Consider the following 19,508-nt stretch of genomic DNA (forward strand, 5'->3'; position numbering starts at 1 on the left):
CAGAGGCATAACGAGCCCCACGAGGGGACGGGGCAGTGGCTCTGCTCAGGCCCTGGCAAGTGGACGGCAGCCTCTTGCTGCTACGCAATTGCTGCTGTGACCTTTGCTTGTATAATGAGTTTTAACCATTAAATGGAGCAGGCTCCACCGTTTTCTAAACCGCTGTGAGCTCCCCCAGCCCCCGGGTCGGGCTCCAGCCCCCGGGTCGGGCTCCGACTCCCAGCCCCTGGTAGCTGTTGCTCAGGTACGGCTGTAGGTGGAGGAGGGGCTTTGCCGAACACAGGCTCAGCAGCTGGCGGTGGGCAGGGCAGGGAGGCAGAGACAGCAGGCGCCACAGGAGGGGTCTGGTAAAATAAACTTTATTAATCGCTTTACAATATATTCTACAGCTTGGAACAGGCCCTTGGCTCTGGGCCCCACCTTACAAACTCCCCCCGGGCGGCTGTGCTCACGCCTCAGGCCCCGCAGCCGGCCCCAAGCACCAGGCTCAGCTCACAGCATGGAGAGGCCACTGAAGGGTTAACTGGAAAGTGTCTGTCCCCTGACCCCCCCCCCCCCATCAGTGTGGGTAGGGGCGTGTGCCGGGTGATGCATGGGGAAGCAGGCCCTGTGCAGCTCAACGCCAGCACTAGCTAGAACAGCTATGCCCCCCACCTACCCGCCTGCTTTACAACTGCCCCGGCCGTGGGGCTGCGCTAACGCGGTCCCGGCCAGTACAAGTCCCTTCCTCTGGCCTGGTTCCGACAGCGCCCTGGGTAACGGGTGCAGCCCGCGGCCCTGGCGAGGAGGTGGGTGCAGAGGCTGGAGTCCTGGAGGGATTTAGCCCTACTCTAGGGGGATGGGAACCAAACCGGTCTCTGCAGCAGCACAGCTAGGCCCTGGGCACGACAGCTGAGGCCCCACCTCCTGCTGCAGCCCAGCCCCCAGGCGTAGGTCGGGCTGGGCCGGGCCTCCACACACCCAGCTGAGGAGGTTAATGTTGAACCGGTTCCTCGAGGGTTCTGCCACAGCCGCCCAGGTGCTGATCTCCCCGCTCGCTCGCTGATCCTCATCCTCTCACATCTTCTTGGATTTAATGTGCACGAAGAGAGTGGCTGGCGCCAGGGATGCCCCGTCCCTGGAGAGCAGGTGGATGTGACGATACCCTGGGAACAGGGAGGGAGCAGGTGAGGCCGGGAAGCAACCAGCCCCTGGCCCTTTGGACCCACAGCCATCAGTTGGAGCAAAGCTTTGTGCAGCATCTTTCCCCAAACGCTCTTTGCAGTCCGCTAAGGAATCTGGTTATCTGCTGCTGAAATGCAGCCACCTCTGGGGTGAAGCAGGGCACAGCCACAGTGCCCGTTGAGAGTAGGAAGGAATGCTGGTGCCCAGGCTGGCACTGGAGGGCAGGGGTGTGGGCGGGCTCCCCTCCCAGCGATGCAAAGAAGAGCAGAGTGCCAGCCAGCACGGGCTGGGGAAAGGCAGGTCGGGTCCCCCTCCTCGGCCTGAAGGAGGGTGGCTAGCCCCACAGGAAGCCAGCCAGCACCCTCTGCTCTGGAGAGGGGACTGTGTGGGCCATAGCACCAGGCCTGCAGCAGAAGTTGCTCAGGCTCTGGGTCGGTGGGACTGATGCCAAAGGGAGAGTCCTGCTGAGCTGCGGGGTCCCCCCCATTTCTCTAGGCATCCCCTGAACCTGCTTTCATGGCCCCTTGCTGCAGCTCCCACACCCCAGTGCACGGGCCTCTTGCCAGTGCTGCCGCTGGGTTGGCAGAACGGGCACCACTGCGCTCTCTGCCCCGGGGGGCCGGGCAGCCCCTGCCAGGCACCCACCTTCCCTCAGGCTGGTGAAGGGCAGGGTGAACTGCCCCACGAAGTCATTGCAGGAGGTGGTGTCGTAATCTTCCACCACGAAGCGCACCAGGGCCAGCTCCGGCACCTGCAGCTGGAAGCTCAGAGTCTCCTCCCAGCGTGGATTGAAGCCTGCAGGGGAAGGGACGGGGTCACGGACTGGGGCCAGCTGCCCCGTGGGGCAGGCAGGTGTCGCTCACATGCTGGCACAAGCTGTGCGCGGTCACATGCCCTGTGCTAACAGGCTGCTCCCTGGGCTCCAGCAGCAGCGGGGCCCCACTTCGCACTCCGGGGGCCTCAAGTTCGGTCGCTGCAGGCGCCTTCCAGGGGAGCGGCCAGGCCAAGCTCCGGCTCCTGGAGTCTCCCTGCCCACCAGCTGCTTCCGAGAGAGGTGCAGGGACCCCCCCATTGATAATTACAATAACCCTGGGGGGGGGGGGCAAAGAGGGTGATTCACGCCCGAAGCAGGAGGATTTCCAGCCCTTCTGGCTGCTCTTCTCAGATAAAGGTCCAGGCCTCTCTGGAATCCTGCCTGTCCTGTGGCAGGGAGTCCCACAGGCTAACCTGGAATGATTGTCATTTCTCAGGGGCATGATCTGCAGCTCATTAACCTCCCTGTTACAGGGGGATCCCTTCAGTGGGACAGTGGGGAGTGGGAGGTCACAGGCCCCCTGGCCCAGGCTTTAAATGATTGCTGGGCTCCCAGGGACAGACCAAATTGTGCAATGGGACTGCTGCATTAACCCCGTGTGTGCTGGGCTCAGGGTGGTGTGGCTGGTGTTGGGTCCTGCCCTGTAGCTGTGGCCCCAAATAATTTCTGCTCCCATCCCCCTGCTCAATCATTGATTTAACAGCCTGAAATCCTTGCTATCCACAGGGCAGGTAGCGCTTCGCCCACCCACTGCCCCTGCCTTGACCTAGAGATGCCCCCCAGGCAGTAGGGGAAGGCCCCAGCACTAAGAAACAGCCACCTCTGGGGAGAAACACAGCAGCTGACTAGCAGGCCTCCTCCCCAGCAGGGCAGGGCAGGAGGGGAGGGGTTTTCTCTTGCTCACCCTGCAGGGGGCGCTGTGGACTCCAGCACTATCAGGGGAGGGGAGCCCGGGGTCGTTAGCACGCTCTAGCGCTCACGCATTCTGCTTCAGGGAGTCGTTCTGCCAGCCGGGCTGACCCAGGAGAGGCCAAGGGCCCCGACTCCCCTCCTGCCCAGCTCCTTGGGGTACTGACGAGCAGGGAACAGCGCCCCCTGCTGAGCCACGGCACCGCTGCCTGCCACTCTCCGGCTGTCCCTGCAGGTCTCCCAGCCAGGGCGGACCAGGTCTCCTCTGCTTAGCTTGGCCGGACCCCACCAGAATCACATGGTCCCACGGGCTGGGGCCCACTCACCGTTGTTGAGCTTGTACTCGGTCTGTTTACTGCTGCAGTCGGCTCGCACGCCATGGATCTCCACGCGCACGAAGGGGTCCACGATGGAGCTCTTCTTGTTGTTCAGCTTGGGGAGCTGCTGGGCCGTGATCACCTGCGGGGGGAGGCGGGTTTAGAGGGGGGTGGGGGGATGGGCCCCTCACTTGATGCACCATCACCCTCCCTGGGGAAGCTGGAACAGGGGCCCCAGCAAAGCTGGCCTAGGCGTGGGGGATGGGAACAGGCTGAGCAGTGCCCGGGCCTCCGGCACTGGCAGCTCTGAGCCTGCTGGGACTACAGTCCCTCCCCCGGCACACGCTCCTCGCACACCCACCAGCCATGTGGCACGGGCACCTACACACACCCGGCACAGCCCCTGCAGACACCCGCCCACGCATGCCCCACCCCTGCACCTTGACCAGCAGCAGGGTGGCTCTGGGGCCGGGCCCTCGCCCACTCTCGGGGTCGAAGGAGGCCTGGCGGCTCCGCAGGAAGCTGGGCTTCAGCACGTAGCCGCAGCGCCCGTTCACCAGGAACCGCCCGTGGTTCAGATCCATCTCCCAGCCGGGGGTCTGGAAGTTGAGAGCCACTTGGAAAGGAAACACAGAGAGCAGGCGGGTTTATACAGGCAGGGTCCGGGGGAGCTGTGAACACGGGTGGGGGCTGGTGGTGCCAGGGCAGGGTCCAGGGGAGCCATGTACATGGGCGGGGGGCTGGCGGTGCCAGGGCAGGGTCCAGGGGAGCCATGTACATGGGCGGGGGGCTGGTGGTGCCAGGGGAGGGGGATCCAGCATATATGGGTGGGGGCTGGTGGTGCCAGGGGAGGGGGAGCCAGCATATATGGGTGTGGGCTGGTGGTGCCAGGGGAGGGTCCAGGGGAGCCATGTACACGGGTGGGGGCTGGAGGTGCTGGGGAGGGGGAGGGGAAGGGGGAGCCGACATACTGGCCTGGAGCCAGGAGGCCATTCTGGGCCCAGAGGTTTCCCTCGGGGCCCCCTGCCCGCCCATCACTGCTCACAGGGGCTGTGTGACCCGCCCCGTGCGAGAGCTCCAGTCACCCCGCGTGGGATGAGCACAGCCTGTCGCCGCGTGGCCTTTGGGGGGCGGCTGCTGCGGCTCACGGCAGGGCCCATGTCGGTGCCCCAGGCCTAGCAGCTCTCCCGTGAGTCCCCTTGGGCTGGAGGGCTGGATCTGCGCCCACAGGACGGGAGGGTGACATGGAGCAGAGCCCTTGTCCTGGATTGCAGACAGTCACGGGGCCATGCCCTGGCTAGGCCCTCAGGGACACTGGCCAGGAAGGTTCCATGAGAACCAGCAGGTGGCACCCTTCCCTTAACACCCATCCCAACTCCTTCCCGTGAGGGGCTGTGCCTGGTGCCCCATTCAGCCCCCTCCCCAGTAACCCTCACTATGGCCTTTTCGGGTCCCTCCCCTCTCTGCACAGCACAAAGGAGGCCAGTATCATTATTCCCGTGCTACAGATGGGGAAACTGAGGCATGGGGGGGGCTTCTCACCTAGCTGGCAGCCGGCGTTCCACATCTCTTGGGGGTTGTAGTTTGAAGAGTTCATCTTCAGCCCCAAGGGGTAGATGCGGCTCAGGTGCCGGGCGTTGTACCGGACCAGGCCGTTCCCTGCAGCAGGGGAAAGCAGCTGCCTGTTAGCGGGGCTGGGAGTGCGGGTCAGCTCCTCCCTGGACTACCAGAGCCAGGCAGAGTGAGCCCGTATCGCCCAGCTGGGGCTGCTGGCCAGGTCAAGAGACCAGTGATCTTGGGAGCCCAACAGAAGACACCTGAGATTGTGCAGCTGCGAGCAGGAGCTCCTTGGGGCAGGGATCGTCTGGGCCCTGTGTCTGTACAGCACCTGACACAGATGCCCTTAACAATCAGGCGGCCAGTTTTCAGGAAATGCTGAGCCCGAGCCCTCCGGCCCTTTTGGAACATCTCGGCTGCTAGCTGCAGTGCTGGGCCAGGCCAGTGCCCCGGACGGGTCACTGCAGGGTCCCCTCCCCCTCCCCAGCACAGCTCAGAGCAGAGGGATGAAAAGCATCCAGGGAAGAGGAGAGCTCCCCACTACTGCAGCAGGTCGGCTCCGTGCTCAGACCGCAGGAAGCCTGCTGGGTCCATGGGTCCCAGGCCTGCCTGACCCCAGCTCACCGCAACCAGAGCCGGTCTAACCCAGCTCCCTCCGATCTAGTGTCTGAGCTCCTATTTCAGCTCAGTGCAATCCACCCCATCTAATGCACTGGATCCCAGTCTGACCCAGGCCAGCCTGGCCCACGGAGCCCAGCCTGGCCCACGGCAGAACACCACGAGGATCCAGGCCAGCCCAGTGTGACCCAGTGCGACCCAGTGCAGCCCAGCCTGCCTGCCCCTCCCTCAACCTTACCTGACTCCTTGATGAGCTTCCTGGCCTTCCTCTCGCTGAAGGAGGACATCTGCCCGGGCTGCTGGCTCCTGAGGGCCTGCTCCAGGCTCTGGAAGGGGACGGCCTGGCAGTACACCACCAGGTCGGAGAGCTCCTGGGAGAGCTGCGCGGCGTCCTTCGCCTGCCGGGAGCACACACAGCGATGGGGTCGCTGCTGCAGCCGCTCTCCCCAGGACATCCCGCCAGCAGCCCTCAGCTGGGACCTTTCAGCACCTCGGGGGCTTTGCTGAGCCCTCGACTGTGTCCTGCTGGTGCTACACCCCCCACCCAACATCCCGCTGCAGGTGCTGGGCACCCAACTCCCCTCAGCGTCCACGTGAGCGCAGGGAGCTGAGCACCTCCCAGGCCAGGGCCCTCCGAGAGAAACCCCAGTGAGCACCGAGAGTGGCCCTCGTGCCAGGCGACGGGGCCCAGGGACCCATGGCAGCAGCGGGCAGAGGACTGGGGCCCGCTAGGGGTGAGTCTCCTGGGGGAGGGGGAGGCAGGAGGGGCTCAGCTAGGAGTCGGCAGCCCTCAGTCCTGAGAGACGCCAGCTCAGGCCTGGCCATGGGGCCAGCCACCCGGCCAGGACAGCAACAGAGCACCGGCCCTAAGACGCGCCAACCCCACCCCAACCTGGGCCCAGGGGGCAGCCCCGTTCAGACATGCAGTGCGGTGCAAGAGGGGACGGGGTCAGTCCTACTGTCCCACCCAGAGACCTGCCGGGAGCACTCACCTGGGGCGGCCTGATCTCCTGCAGCGAATGGGACGACTGGAAGAGAACAGAAAGTGTCGTTTCAGGAGTGGGGGGAGCAGAAAGCAGCGGTCTCCGGCCCTGCCCGAGGCAGTGGGATGGGAATACTGCATGCTTTGCCGCTGCCCTCACAGCCACTGGTCGCCAGCCCTGGGATTCCCTCCACCAGCTCCTGGCCCGGCCGAGTCCACAGCCCCCGGCCAACAACTGCCCCGGCTCCATGAGCTCCCTTCTCCCCAGCCAGCCTGCACCGCAGCCCCCACCTTTACAGACCCTCCCCAGACAGCAGCCAGGCCACCCACCCCTGCGGTGCACCGCGCTCAGCAACCCGGCCCAGCAGTGGGACAGGGAGCAACAGACTCCAGATGAACCAGCAGGAGGGTGTGGCCTGGCCAGGCCATTAAGCCCCCGAACCGGAAAACCCCATGGCACCTTTCATGGCCCTACGTGCTAGCACCTGGGGTTTCTGTCTGAGCCGAAGACAGCAGCACAGCGCCCCCTGGCACTCGCCCAAGGCATTGTGCCAGCGGGGGCTCTGCGGGAAAAGCCCCATCTACCACCACTTCCTGGGAACGTAGATTCAGCCCAAAGCCACAGGAACAAAGGTGAGTAACCGGCATTGCTCCCTGCAGACAGCAGATCCTACAATCAGTAGGGAAAGCAGCCGCCTCTCCCTGCAGGGAGCGGGAGCTTATTCCTTCGCGCCTACGAGGGCTTTCCAAAGCCCAGGAAGTTGGATCCTGCGCCAGCCCAGGTGATTGACGCCCTGCGACAGGTCGGGGAGTAAGACTGGGACAGGAGGCTATTCCAGAGCAGTTGTTCATGCACAGAGCTGGCCGGAAGGGACTGATCTGGGACAGGGCAGCCGGGCAGCCCCCGAGGCTCAGAACAGTTCACAGCCGCTCCGGCTCGTCTGTCCTGAGGAGAGCCAGTCGGGGAGTTTCCACCAGAATGAATTTCCAACAGAAAATCCCCTTTCCACAAAACGGAAATTTTCTGCCCAGGCAGAACTCCTCCCTCCCTCTGTCTGCACGAGGGGCCTAGGCCTGCCCAGACTCTGTAGTGGAGATGTGGTCTGAGAACGGGGCAGCCCCTGGTCAGCGCCTGTCAATTTCACTTTCTGCCAGCAGGGAACCAGCACAATTGACAAGAGCCAGCCAGGCAGGCAGGCAGCTGAAACCTTCCTGCGGTTCTCCTGAAAGGGAATTTTCTGGACATCCGGCCATGGGGCAGGGGCAGCTACACACAGGGCAGCTTTCTTGGGAGTAGGTGGGTGAGGGAGAGGGAGAGAGATCCCCACCGAGAGGCAGCGAACGTGGTGTCTATCTCAACACTGAGGCCGGGGAGAAGGCAGCGAACTGGCTGCAAGCCCCCCTGTACCCTTTTCATGGTGGCTTTGAGATCTCAGGGGTGCTGCCAGCCCGTCCCAGGGGGCTGTCGCCCCCCAGGTTCCAGCTGAGCTGGGGTCACGCACCAAAGCTTTGGCTTCAGTGCCGCACCCGATCTCTCTGTGCCCTGCGGACGGATGGCGGGTGCCTGCCTGGTGCAGCAGCACAATCCGCAACACTTGGGGGCCAGCCCCGAGTTCTGGGACCCCGCAGTCCCACCAGGGGCTGGTCCACGTTACCCCCTTACCCTCCTGCGCTCTCTCCGCAGCACCCTCTCCTCTTCCTCCTCCTCCTCCTCCTCCTCCGGGTTGTCGGAGAGGAAGCTCATGTTTTCGGGGTCACACACCAGGTCTGGCAGCTTCTTCCCTTTCACCAGGATCTTCCCTTTCAGTTGCTGCAGGAGAAGACAGCCCATGTCAGAGCTCTGCCCCCTGCCCAATGCCTTCCCTTCCCAGGGCTGGCTGCCCCACCGTGCGGTCCAAGGAGCCCAGGGGGCAGGGGATGGAGGAAGGCAGCGCCCAGGGATGTCCATGTAATGAAAGCATGGAGCTTGGGGCTCTGGGTCCCCGCTCTGAGCATCCCCCCTGCAGGAGTCCATGGGAGTGTTGCCCGGGGATCCCTCCCCCTCCCACGGGAATTACCAGGGGTGTTACCTCTGGTGACGGGAGCTCCTTGGGGACCTGCCCATCCAGCGTCTGGGTCAGCAGCATGTCCCCCAAGATGGCCTTCATGTGCCGAACCATGGTCACCTGCTGCTCCGGCCCACAGTGATTCTCCAGGGACAGGATCACGGGGTACGAGGAGTGCTGGGGAGATGGAGTGGGGGTTAGGGACAGTGCCGCGTGGGACTGGGCCCCGCCCCCTTCCAGGCAGACCAGCCTAGGCAGGGTCCACAGACTGACACCAGCCCCCTGCTATGAGCTAAGCGTGGGATCCCACGGGCCGAGCTCTGGCCCTACTGATGTCAGAGGCAAAACTCCCACTCGTGTGGTGGGAGCAGGGTTCAGCTCCACGGCTGGTGGTAACCAGGCAGCTGCGGACGGAGAGGCAAGAAGCACATTGGTGCAAACTCCAGTCCCCTCCTGCTGCGGCAGAGCTGGGCCCTGTGCCCTCCGCCAGCCCGCCACGGCGCTCACCTTGAAGGCGTAGTCCCGGATGATCTCGATGACGTCCCTGAAGAGGATCTTGGAGGTCAGGGTGTGGCCATGGTAGATGATGGGCTCCCCGTTGGAGCCCTCCCAGCAGTCCAGCTCCACGCAGCGGCAGCCCTCCATGAACGCCCTGACGGGGATGGCACAGTTCAGCCAGGGGCTGGCACAGCAAACTGCCACCTCGTGTCCTTAGGACGAGTCCAGAGACTCCAGCGCAGCTGGGCCCTGAGCCTCCCCAGGCAGCCCTGGCCTGGCCCCTGCCCTGTGGTCATGATGCTCTCCCGGAGAATGGCTCTCCCCCGAGTTAACGCTGAGCTAGTGAGGGGCCTGATCCTCCATCGACATCCTGCTTTACCCTGCCGGGAGCCTGGTGTAGGACACAGCTCGAAGCAGTCTGAGTAGGGCCTGGATATGGCGAGGTGCTTTGCAAACAGGTCCTGTATGACAGGCTCCAAGTGGGCAGCGGAAAGGCAAAGCACTGGGAGGGTAGGCTTGGCTTGCTTAAGGCTAAGGGGAGATGGAACTGGGCAAGGAGTTTTAGAAGCCTATGGGAGGTTCAGAGCTATTCTGCTGACTCACCCTGCCTGCCAGATCAGGTGGGTCTCATTTAGCTCCAGTTCAGCACGGGACAGCTAGAGGAAGGGCCTGCCAGGAAAAAGAGCTAGCTCAGGAGGGAGCACAGCCCTGCTTCAGGGATTTGTCTTAGGGGTAAGAACAAAGGCAAACCCTGGCATGGGGAGGGTAGAACTTGTAGCACAGTGTGGGGCTTAGCCATTGCCAGAAAGTGAGAGTGGGGTCTCACTGGAGCATGTCAGGGGGATGGGATAGCTCAGTGGTTTGAGCATTGGCCTGCTAAACCCAGGGTTGTGAGTTCAATCCTTGAGGGGGCCACTTAGGGAACTGGGGTAAAAATCTGTCTGGGGATTGGTCCTGCTTTGAGCAGGGGGTTGGACTAGATGACCTCCTGAGGTCCCTTCCAACCCTGATATTCTATGAGGTGCAGGGGGAGAGAGAAAGAGAGAGACAGTTACCCTGTGGAACTCACTGCTGCAGGATGTTAGTGGAGTAAATCACTTTGTGCCAAACCCTCATCTCCTAATACCAGGGCTGGTGCAGGAGGGACACAGGGAGCCCTCCACATTGTGCCCAAAATCAACCAGCAGCTGCTCCTGCAGCCTCAGGGTTACAGTTCCCTCTGCCCCTGTTGCACTGCTCCCCTCCACTGGGGGTTTGACAGGCGGATATCCACCCCGGAGTCACCTGCAGGGGGAGTCCCACAGAGCTGTGCTCTCTGACAAGCCTCCTATTATGCTGCATTCAGGACACAGGCCCCATAGACACCAACATCAATGGAAAAAAAGAATCTGCAGCAAGCAGCACTTGCTGGGATAAAAGTGACAAGACCTCTTAGCCCTCATGCTTCAGGGCACAGGCTGATCCCTGGCTGGGGTCAGGCAGGAATTCCTGCAGATGAATATTGTCAGACAGTCAGAGACGTATCCCTTCTGGGGAAGCGCCCAGCATGGCTGTTGGCCACCAGTGCTGCTCTGCTTCAGCAGGACCAGGCCTATGCTCTAGTCTAGGCCACCTCTCTGCCATGGCAAAGATGACCCCCATGCTGGCACACCTCCCTCCAGATGGGTCTCGATACCCCCCGACCCTGCCAGTTCCCCATGTTCTGCCCGGCCCCCTTACCTGATGTAGGCTTCTGTGCTGCTGGCCCCCCCGATCTGATTGTCGGTCAGGTAGGTGTTGTGGGAGGTGGAGATGAAGTAATGGCAGAGGGGCTGGCTCATGTCCTGGTAGACGTTGATGTGCTCCTGGTTCAGGATGTCACCAGCCGCAGACAGCAGGTACATCATGAACCCATCCAGCATCATGCGGTCATGCTGCTTGGCTGCAGGGACCACATTTCCAGGGGCTCTTTAAAGGCTCCGCCCCAGATTTTGGGTCTAGTGTCCGCACAGGGCAACGTGTCCATGCCGGGAATTTCAGGCTGTCGAAGCCTCTCACCCCAATTTGGAACCCTCAGGGGTTAGAGCCTGGGAGTCCTGATTCGACCCTGGCTGGGACAGGGATTCTGGGCGCTAAAGTAGGGGCTGGGGTGGCAGGAATCCCAGGCCCTGTGCCCAGCTCCGTGAGGGGGTGTGTCTGTACCAGCCAGAGCTTGGCACTAGGACCTGGGTTCTCTCTGGCTCTGCTGCAGTCTCACTGTGCGGCCTTGGACATGTCCCCTCACCCACTCTGTGCCTCAGTTTGCCCAGCTGTATCGCATTCCCCTCTCGCGCACACTCTGGCGCCATGTCCCTCCCATGGGGCGTAGACTAGGAAGCAGTGAAAAGTGCTGGGGTTGAGATCAGGTACAGGCTGGGGGGTGATTTCTGTCAGCCGTGCATTCGCTGAGAGCTCTGTCATGGGGCCTCAATTTGTCCAGCTGTCTATGCGTTTCTAGTGTCCGGATCAGCATCTACCCCAAGGAGGCACAGCCCCAGAGTCCTCTGCCCCAGCCATGGCTGGCGTCTGGATCTCGAGTTAGCAGCAATGGAGCCACTGGAGAGTTTTACAAATCTAGGCTGAGATTGCCTAACGCTGCTGCCGTGCCAGCTCCCCGAGGCAGCCCCCAGGCCCTTCACCACCCCCGCCTCAGGCCACTTGGTTTCCTTTTCCTTATTGCTCATCAGCCGTCCTAGACACAATTGTTTACCAATCGCCCTGGGCAGGGTCAGACGCAGCCTGAGTTAGCCCAGCTGGCGAGGGTGGAGTCCGGGGGCATTCAGGGGTCAGGACAGGAAGTGAGGCACCCTGTGCCAACACTCGGTCTGAGAGGAACAGGAAAGATGCGAGAGACACAATCAGGGAATGCTGGAGTGGGGCTTCTGGGATTGCTTCAGCTACAATTAGCATAACGAAGCGCTGCCAAACCACATGCAAAACCTCAGCAGAGTTCCCTTACCCGCGGATGTGGCTCCGCTGACCACAGTGGAATTACCCCTGATTTGCCCCCCCCCCCGGTAAACTACAGCACAGTTGGGCCACTGGAATCTCCCTCAGTTCTAGCCCTATTGCGTGACTGGCCCCAGCTGTGTCATGGGCTGCAGCAAAACCCTGGGTCTAAACTCCCCTGGGCTCAGAGGAGGTTCAGATGTGGGTCTACAGCCCCAGTGCAACCGTGCTCATAACATGGGAAATCCAGAGAAAATCCCAGCGCAGTCAGTCCCTGAGCGCCGCACCACGGCAAACCAACAGCGGAGAGGGCAAGGGCAGGCTAGGGCGCAGTGTGCATTGGTGCAGAGGGACTGGAATCTCAAGGCCTCAGATATGCTGGAGCTTGTCCCACAACAAAGATCTTTTCTCCGGCTCTCCGGTTCTATGAGCGCTTTTGCAGGGGCTGGGATGCAAAATATGGAGGTTCGGATCCGAACCTCCTCGGAGACCAGGGATGTGTATTGCTGCAGCCTGTTTACACAGCCACAGAGTTCGGGCAAGTTAGCTAGTAGTCGGGTAAAGTTGGCTGCAACGTGCATGGCTGAGACCGCGCAGACAAGGCCGAGAAGGGGCAGTGTTACCCCAAGGGTTCCCAGCCTCTGCCTGGCAGCATAGAACGGCTCCCAGCCCGGAAAGTCCAGCTGCCTCCGGGCCCGATCTCAGCCCCCGCAGTCTGGATCGTCCATGGGCGCTCCTGCCCGCCCAGCCCGCGACAGCTCCTCACAGTCACAGAGGCACAGAGGTAAAGCCAGAGGGGCCACCAGGGCAGGGGCCACCAAGCCCTCCCAGCCCCCACACACTGAAACGAGACCAAAGTCAATGAACTAGTGTGTGCCACAGGCCGAGACCGGGAGCTGAGGGCACCAGGCAATGGTGCAATGGCAGGGGAATGATGAAGTGAGACACACCCGGATAATCCTGCCAGTGACCCCCCCATGCTGCAGGGGCAGGCGAACCCCCCCCAGGACCCCACTTACACTTCCGCACTGTGATCGCACAGCACGGCCCTCCAGGCTCTCCGAGCCGCACTGGACCCAGACGGGCTCCCAGGAGGAGGCCTGGCGGAGTTCAGGGGTGTTCGCACAGGGCTGGCGCCTGGCCCTGTCTAGCTGAACCAGCCGTTCCAGACAGAGGGGCCAGGCGGAGCCGACCCAGCCCTGAGGTTCGGGGTGTCCTGGGCCAAGGCAGGGCTGCTTTGGGCCACTCAGTACCAGAGAGAGAAGAACTCACGCCCGAGGCTGCGAAGCAGGGACCAGGGGTGTTCTGATGCTGCGGGGTGATCCTGGCGCCGGTGCTGCAGCCTACGACCCGCTGCACCTGGGAGGGGGCTCCCCTGCGGCCCCACACCTGCTAGACCAGTTAGACCCCACAACCATCTCCGGCCAGTTCCAGCCAGCTCAGGGAGGGGCTGCCAGGCTGGGCTCTGGGGATGCCTTCTGGGGCAGGCCCTGCTCCCCGCCATCGCACTGGCTTTCTGCCCATTGCACCGGCCTCTGCTCCTGACCCTGCTGCTCCATCCCTCACCGTTCCCCTTCAATCCAGGCCTGATTTCTGCACCCACTTGCCCCAGCTCGGGTTAGCCCATCACACCCACGGGGCAGGCCAGCCAGGTTGTATAGCACCTTTGACGGGATTAACCCTCACCACCCCCCTGACAGGTGGGGAAACTGAGGCACAGAGCGAGGCCCTGACTCGTCCAAGGTCTTGCAGCGAGTCAGTGGCAGAGCCAGGGACAGAACCCAGAAGTCCGACTGCCCGTTCCCCTGTTGTAACCACCAGAGCTTCCCCCCAGGACACGGGAAAGAACCAGGTGTCCTGATGCCCAACCCGCTGCTATAACCACTAGACCACGGCTCCGTCTGTCAGGGCTGCAGAACGGAGCTAAGCAGCTGCCCCCGGAGGCAGAAGAACCTGCAGACACTGACATTCGGGTGTGCACAGAAAACCGACGTTTGTTAATCAGGAGCGGCAATGGGGTTTGGACTCGCCCTGAGACCCGGGAGCGGCTCCACTGTGCGCCATCAGGAGTCCCCGTGTCGCACAGCTGGGAACCCCCATGGAAACCCGCCCTGCCAAGGCTCTTCCCTCTGTGAGCTGAGTTTGTCAATTCTCAGCCCAGCTTCTACTGGGCCGTGCAGAACCAACCGCCACGGCGCAGGGTACCAGGCCCAAGGACTGAAAGGCCACAGAGACTGTATCCGCCTCTCCTTCCTGGATGGCTCTTTGCAGGGTCGGACGAGGCACAATGGCACCCGAGGGAGCCCTGCAGCGGAACAGGGGCTAGAGCACCAAGCTCTGACCGCTGGGGCTCGCGGGGGGACCTACCTTTCTCGCTGAGCTCATAGGTCTGAATGATCCGGTGGGCATGCGCCAGGTCGGCCGCCTCGCCCTGGTCCTGCAGGAAGGCCCCCAGCTCCTTGGCCGACAGCACGAAGTCCTGCCCCGAGTAGCGGTGGAACAGCTCCTCCAGCTCGGGCCGCTTCATCAGCAGGGTGCAGAACTCCTCGATCTCGTGCTCCTCCAGCCGGTCGTTGCTGGACTTGTCGCACTCCTGGGGGACGGGAAGCCCAGGCTCAGACGCAGCGAACAGCCCCCGCAGCCCTTGTGCCGTGACCGGGGCTCAGAGCGGGGCCGCTGGAGCCCCACGTGCCCTGCCCGAGGGAAAGGGGCTGGGGCCTGGACTGGACACAACCACACCGCTGGGTGCTGGGAGAGGAGCCTGGCGGGTCTAGGGCACTTGCAGCCTGATGTCCTTACAGCCACGCAGCCCTGGGAGGCAGGGCAGCGCCCCCTCGTCCCTCCGGCTCAGAGGGGGAACTGAGGCACCGAGAGGCTACATGCCTGCGCAAGGCACACAGGGAGTCTGTGGCAGAGCAGGGCCTCGAACCCAGGTGCCCTAGGCCAGTGCCCTAATCACCGGCCCATCCTTCCTCCGCCTGGTTGCCAGGTGCCCACATCGCTAGAGAGTCAGCCAGGGCCAGAGTCTGAACTGCCCTCCACCCTCGGGGCACCTCACAGGCTGGAGCAGGGCTGGGGGGGGGGGGGGCATCTGCCCTCCTGCTGCCAGGGCATCCCTGCTGTGCAGATCCACAGGCCTTCGGGCCCCTGGACAGCCACTCAGGTACCTTCCCCTCCCCCCCCCGGGGGCTGATCCGATGCCCCCCAGCTCTTCTACTGACTCAGCCGGCACTGGCCCAAGCCCCAGTTCCCCCCCCCAGGGGAGCAGCCCAGCGCCCGCAGCAGGGAGGGGTCTGTCAGGCCGCTGGGTACTAGAGAGGGAAGGGGCCCAAGATCCTATTGACAGCGACGTGCCCAGGGCAGCAGCACAACAGGCCCTGCTGGGACCATGGGAGCTGCAGGTCAGGACCGAGCGGCACCGGCAGAGCCCCGGACTGGAGCAGCAGAGGGTGCTGGGGTCAGGCAGGGCTGAGGGGCACTGGCAGAGCCGGGCAGGGTCTCAGGGCCGGAAGAGCCGGGGGGCTGCAAGGCCCCGCTGAGGGGCACTGGCAGAGCCGGGCAGGGTCTCAGGGCCGGAAGAGCCGGGGGGCTGCAAGGCCCCGCTGAGGGGCACTGGCAGAGCCGGGCAGGGTCTCAGGGCCGGAAGAGCCGGGGGGCTGCAAGGCCCCGCTGAGGGGCACTGGCAGAGCCGGGCAGGGTCTCAGGACCGGAAGAGCCGGGGGGCTGCAAGGCCCCGCTGAGGGGCACTGGCAGAGCCGGGCAGGGTCTCAGGACCGGAAGAGCCGGGGGGCTGCAAGGCCCCGCTGAGGGGCACTGGCAGAGCCGGGCAGGGTCTCAGGACCGGAAGAGCCGGGGGGCTGCAAGGCCCCGCTGAGGGGCACTGCCGGAGCCGGGCAGGGTCTCAGGGCCGGAAGAGCCGGGGGGCTGCAAGGCCCCGCTGAGGGGCACTGCCGGAGCCGGGCAGGGTCTCAGGACCGGAAGAGCCGGGGGGCTGCAAGGCCCCGCTGAGGGGCACTGCCGGAGCCGGGCAGGGTCTCAGGGCCGGAAGAGCCGGGGGGGCTGCAAGGCCCCGCTGAGGGGCACTGCCGGAGCCGGGCAGGGTCTCAGGGCCGGAAGAGCCGGGGGGCTGCAAGGCCCCGCTGAGGGGCACTGCCAGAGCCGGGCAGGGTCTCAGGACTGGAAGAGCCGGGGAGCTGCAAGGCCCCGCTGAGGGGCACTGGCAGAGCCGGGCAGGGTCTCAGGCCTGGAAGAGCCGGGGGGCTGCAAGGCCCCCCTGAGGGGCACTGGCAGAGCCGGGCAGGGTCTCAGGCCTGGAAGAGCCGGGGGGGCTGCAAGGCCCCCCTGAGGGGCACTGGCAGAGCCGGGCAGGGTCTCAGGGCCGGAAGAGCCGGGGGGGCTGCAAGGCCCCGCTGAGGGGCACTGGCAGAGCCGGGCAGGGTCTCAGGACTGGAAGAGCCGGGGGGCTGCAAGGCCCCGCTGAGGGGCACCGCCAGAGCTGGGCAGGGTCTCAGGACCGGAAGAGCCGGGGGGCTGCAAGGCGCTGCTGAGGGGCACTGGCAGAGCCGGGCAGGGTCTCAGGGCCGGAAGAGCCAGGGGGGCTGCAAAGCCCCGCTGAGGGGCACCGCCAGAGCCGGGCAGGGTCTCAGGACCGGAAGAGCCGGGGGCTGCAGTGAAGTGCAGCAGCAGAGCTGTATGAGGATGTTGCCCACGCCCTGCCCACGCCTCTGTAACCAGAGCTACCCGTCTGCCTGTACAAACACCACACAAGGGCCACCTAATCTGGGGAGGGGCACAGCACAGAGCAGCCTGCCAGCCGTGCCCTGTTTAGCTCCTGGGACTGGCATTTCCACAGCAGCTAGGAGTGCCGGAGCTGGGTGGGGGCAGGCGGGGTCTTCGCTGCCTGGCTGTTCAGTTCTGGAGCGAGTTCTGTGCAGCTGCACGGAGGGCCGGGCCGGGGGGTGTATCAATAACCTCACAGGTGGTGGTGGATGAGGCAGCTCGCCAGGAACTCCCGCCACCCCAGAAATGCGGGCGAGTCCGCGGCCCAGTCTAACCTGCCTGCTGGCTGTCAGAACTGGCCTGACACCAGGTGCCGCATCCTAGGACAGCCTCAGGAGTTTCCTAGGAAGAAGCCTGATCTGATGGTCAGAGCTGGGGAGCCAGGATGCCTGGGTTCTCCTCCTGCCCAGGAGGAGAGGAGCTCCATGCTCAAAGCAGGGGTATTACGATGTCCTACAGCTGCGGGAACTTGGAGGAAGTGACTGACCCAAGGTCATGCAGTGAGTCAGTGGCAGAGCAGGGAACAGAGCCCAGGGCTGTATCTGCACGGAGCCCCTTGCACACCCCGTCCATCAGCCCTGCAAAGTCGGCCCGTCCGTGCTGGCGCTCGTACCAAGCAGGCGGGTTTACAGCCTGGCACTCAGCGACCTTTGGGCAGAGTGCTCAGTCCTCGCAGCTCTCCTGGCCCTCACCCACTGGGGCTGGGCTCCAGCTGCTGCGTTTGGAGCCGGGCTCGGATTTCGGGGCACCCAAGTGCATGGGTGGAAGTTCCTCTCTGCTCTAGTGCCTAACCCACCATGCTGTGCCCAGGCAAGCCCTGCGGGGAAGGGGCGCTGCCGCACCTCTCCCAAGAGCAGCACTGAAGCCTGGAGGCTGCACAAGTCACCCTGGGGAACCTGCCCTGCTAGTCCGTGCAGAGCGGCCCAGAGCCAGCTGCACCCCCAGCCCAGGCTGCTGCGCTCGGGGCCAGCACCAGGTGAGGCGCTAATTTTAGCCGGCCTGCCAGACAGGCTTTGACATCATGCACACACCCCTGCAGGCAGCAGCAGCCCGCCCGCCCAGCGGGACGGCAGACCCCAAACACAGTGCGGGGGTGCAGCAAGGGGACCCAGGAGGGACCCTCTGCAAAGTGGGGACGTGATACTGACCCTCCCTTGGTAAATCCCCCGGAGAGCTCCAGATGGAAGGGGCTCTGCAAGTGCAAAGCAAGGGGCCCTGGCCATCGGCCCAAGGACAGACCACCCCAGGGTGCTGTGGCCAGTGGTGGAAATTCCCCGCTCCTGCCGCTTGTTTCCACAGGCCCCGCCCCGCTAAAGCAGCTGCTCTCAGCTGATGAACAGGTGGCTCCATGAGAAGCAGGGGGGTGCTGAGCGAGAACATGGAGATGGGCGGGGGGGGCACGCTCCAGCGCTCTGACCCAGGTCTTAAGACGCTTCTTGCCATTGCCCCCCTGGTGTCCGGCCCCGCTGTGCTCAGGCTGCCTTCGCCAGCAGAAACGTGGTGGGGCTGGGCTGGGGGCTCAGGGCAGGCTCTGGCCTGGAGGGGAAGGGTGGATATGTGGCCACGGTGCTGGACGAGGACTCAGGAGACTGGCGCTCAGTTCCTGGCTCTGCCACGGACTCAGTGGCATGACCTTGGCCAAGTCACACAGGCCTGAAGTTTCCCATGAGCTTGGCAGGTTCTGAGCCCTTGTAACTCTGCCGCCCCCCCCCCCCCCCCCATCAGCCTGGGCCTTTCCCCAGCCGTACAGTGGAGAGGGAGACTCCTCCCCCGCACCTGGTCTATGCTGAACACTGCTTCAGGGACCGACCGGGGGGTTCTCCCGTCAGCGGAGGGACCCGTCTCCCGAGAGGCTCCTCCCAGCAACATAGCGCCGTCTACCCCAGGGCCTAGCTCAGTTCAACTGCGTCACTGGGGGGGGGGATTTTTCCAACCAGGCCCCAGACTGTGAGCTCCCCTTTGGAGCAGGGTCTGTCTCTCTCTGGGTCTGTGCAGCACCTGACACAACAAGGCCTGATCTTCAATGCCACAGCACATCTAGGTCTTGGGTTCAAATCTGCATCAGCTCAGTGGTTCCCATGTGCACGCTGTCTTCTGGCCTCTGTGAGAGACGAGGTTGGTGGGTCCCTAGTGGACAAGTGTGCGGAATATCACAGCTTGGCAAACTCTCAGCAGAGGCCAGGGACTGACTGTGCCATAGAGAGGGACGTGCCCCCTGCGGAGCACCAGCTGGTCAGGGCGGGGGTGCCGCTAGGCCTGTGCCCCCAGTGATGCTGATCTCCAGCACTGCTGGGAATGTTATTTCTAACGGAGTTTAGTGCTGATGAAAGCAAGTGGCTGCTGTGGGTGGGTGCCTGAGAACTGCTGGGGGTGACTCTGGATTCAGACCCCCGACCTTCTCCCAAGCTGCGACAAGCTCCGCAGAGCAAGCTGTGATTCACTTCACAAACAGCATCTCGCTGGCTGTGTGACCAGTGCCCAGCCAGCAGGCCACGAAATTAAGTGACTTCGTCCTGCGAGACTCATCCAGGGTACGTCTCCACTGCAATGAAACACCGCGACTCAGGCTATGGGGCTGTTTAACTACAGTGTAGACACTTGGGCTTGGGTTGGAGCCCAGGCTCTGGGACCCGACGAGGGGCGACTGTAGGTCATCTGTGGCCACTGCTGACCTCACAGCTCTGATGCCCTGGCCAGATGCCAGACTGGGGAATTCCAAATTCCCCCAATGCTCTGTTGGAGACAGGATTCTCCTTCACTTGCTGTCCTAAACTTGGGCCGTGTATGCAGACTGTTGCCATGTTCCACCCCAGAGGTGGCTGCACTATGGTGGTCGGACTTAGTTCTCTCCCACATGT

The 19,508-nt window shown here is 63.6% G+C and overlaps 1 protein-coding gene across 7 annotated transcripts in view; it reads right to left on the minus strand.

Moving 5' to 3' along the window:
* Window positions 1–343: 343 nt before the first annotated feature.
* The window catches only part of LOC101933267 (1-phosphatidylinositol 4,5-bisphosphate phosphodiesterase delta-3), a 52,986-nt gene continuing 33,821 nt past the window's right edge, over window positions 344–19,508 (minus strand). For 4 of the 7 annotated variants that reach the window (XM_024104581.3, XM_042844811.2, XM_024104583.3 and 1 more), the window contains exons 5-16: window positions 14,239–14,464; window positions 10,624–10,825; window positions 8,914–9,058; window positions 8,431–8,583; window positions 8,025–8,171; window positions 6,372–6,407; window positions 5,618–5,780; window positions 4,747–4,863; window positions 3,645–3,820; window positions 3,214–3,346; window positions 1,810–1,959; window positions 344–1,145 (exon numbers count right to left, since the gene is read on the minus strand). In XM_024104581.3, coding sequence (XP_023960349.2) covers window positions 1,057–1,145; window positions 1,810–1,959; window positions 3,214–3,346; window positions 3,645–3,820; window positions 4,747–4,863; window positions 5,618–5,780; window positions 6,372–6,407; window positions 8,025–8,171; window positions 8,431–8,583; window positions 8,914–9,058; window positions 10,624–10,825; window positions 14,239–14,464 — 1,737 coding nt within the window. In that variant the 3' untranslated portion in view covers window positions 344–1,056. The other 3 variants (XM_005282859.5, XR_010594767.1, XM_065577641.1) reach the window with 3 other exon arrangements.

Source organism: Chrysemys picta, chromosome 24 (assembly GCF_011386835.1).
Source record: "Chrysemys picta bellii isolate R12L10 chromosome 24, ASM1138683v2, whole genome shotgun sequence".
Taxonomy (NCBI): Eukaryota; Metazoa; Chordata; order Testudines; family Emydidae; genus Chrysemys; species Chrysemys picta.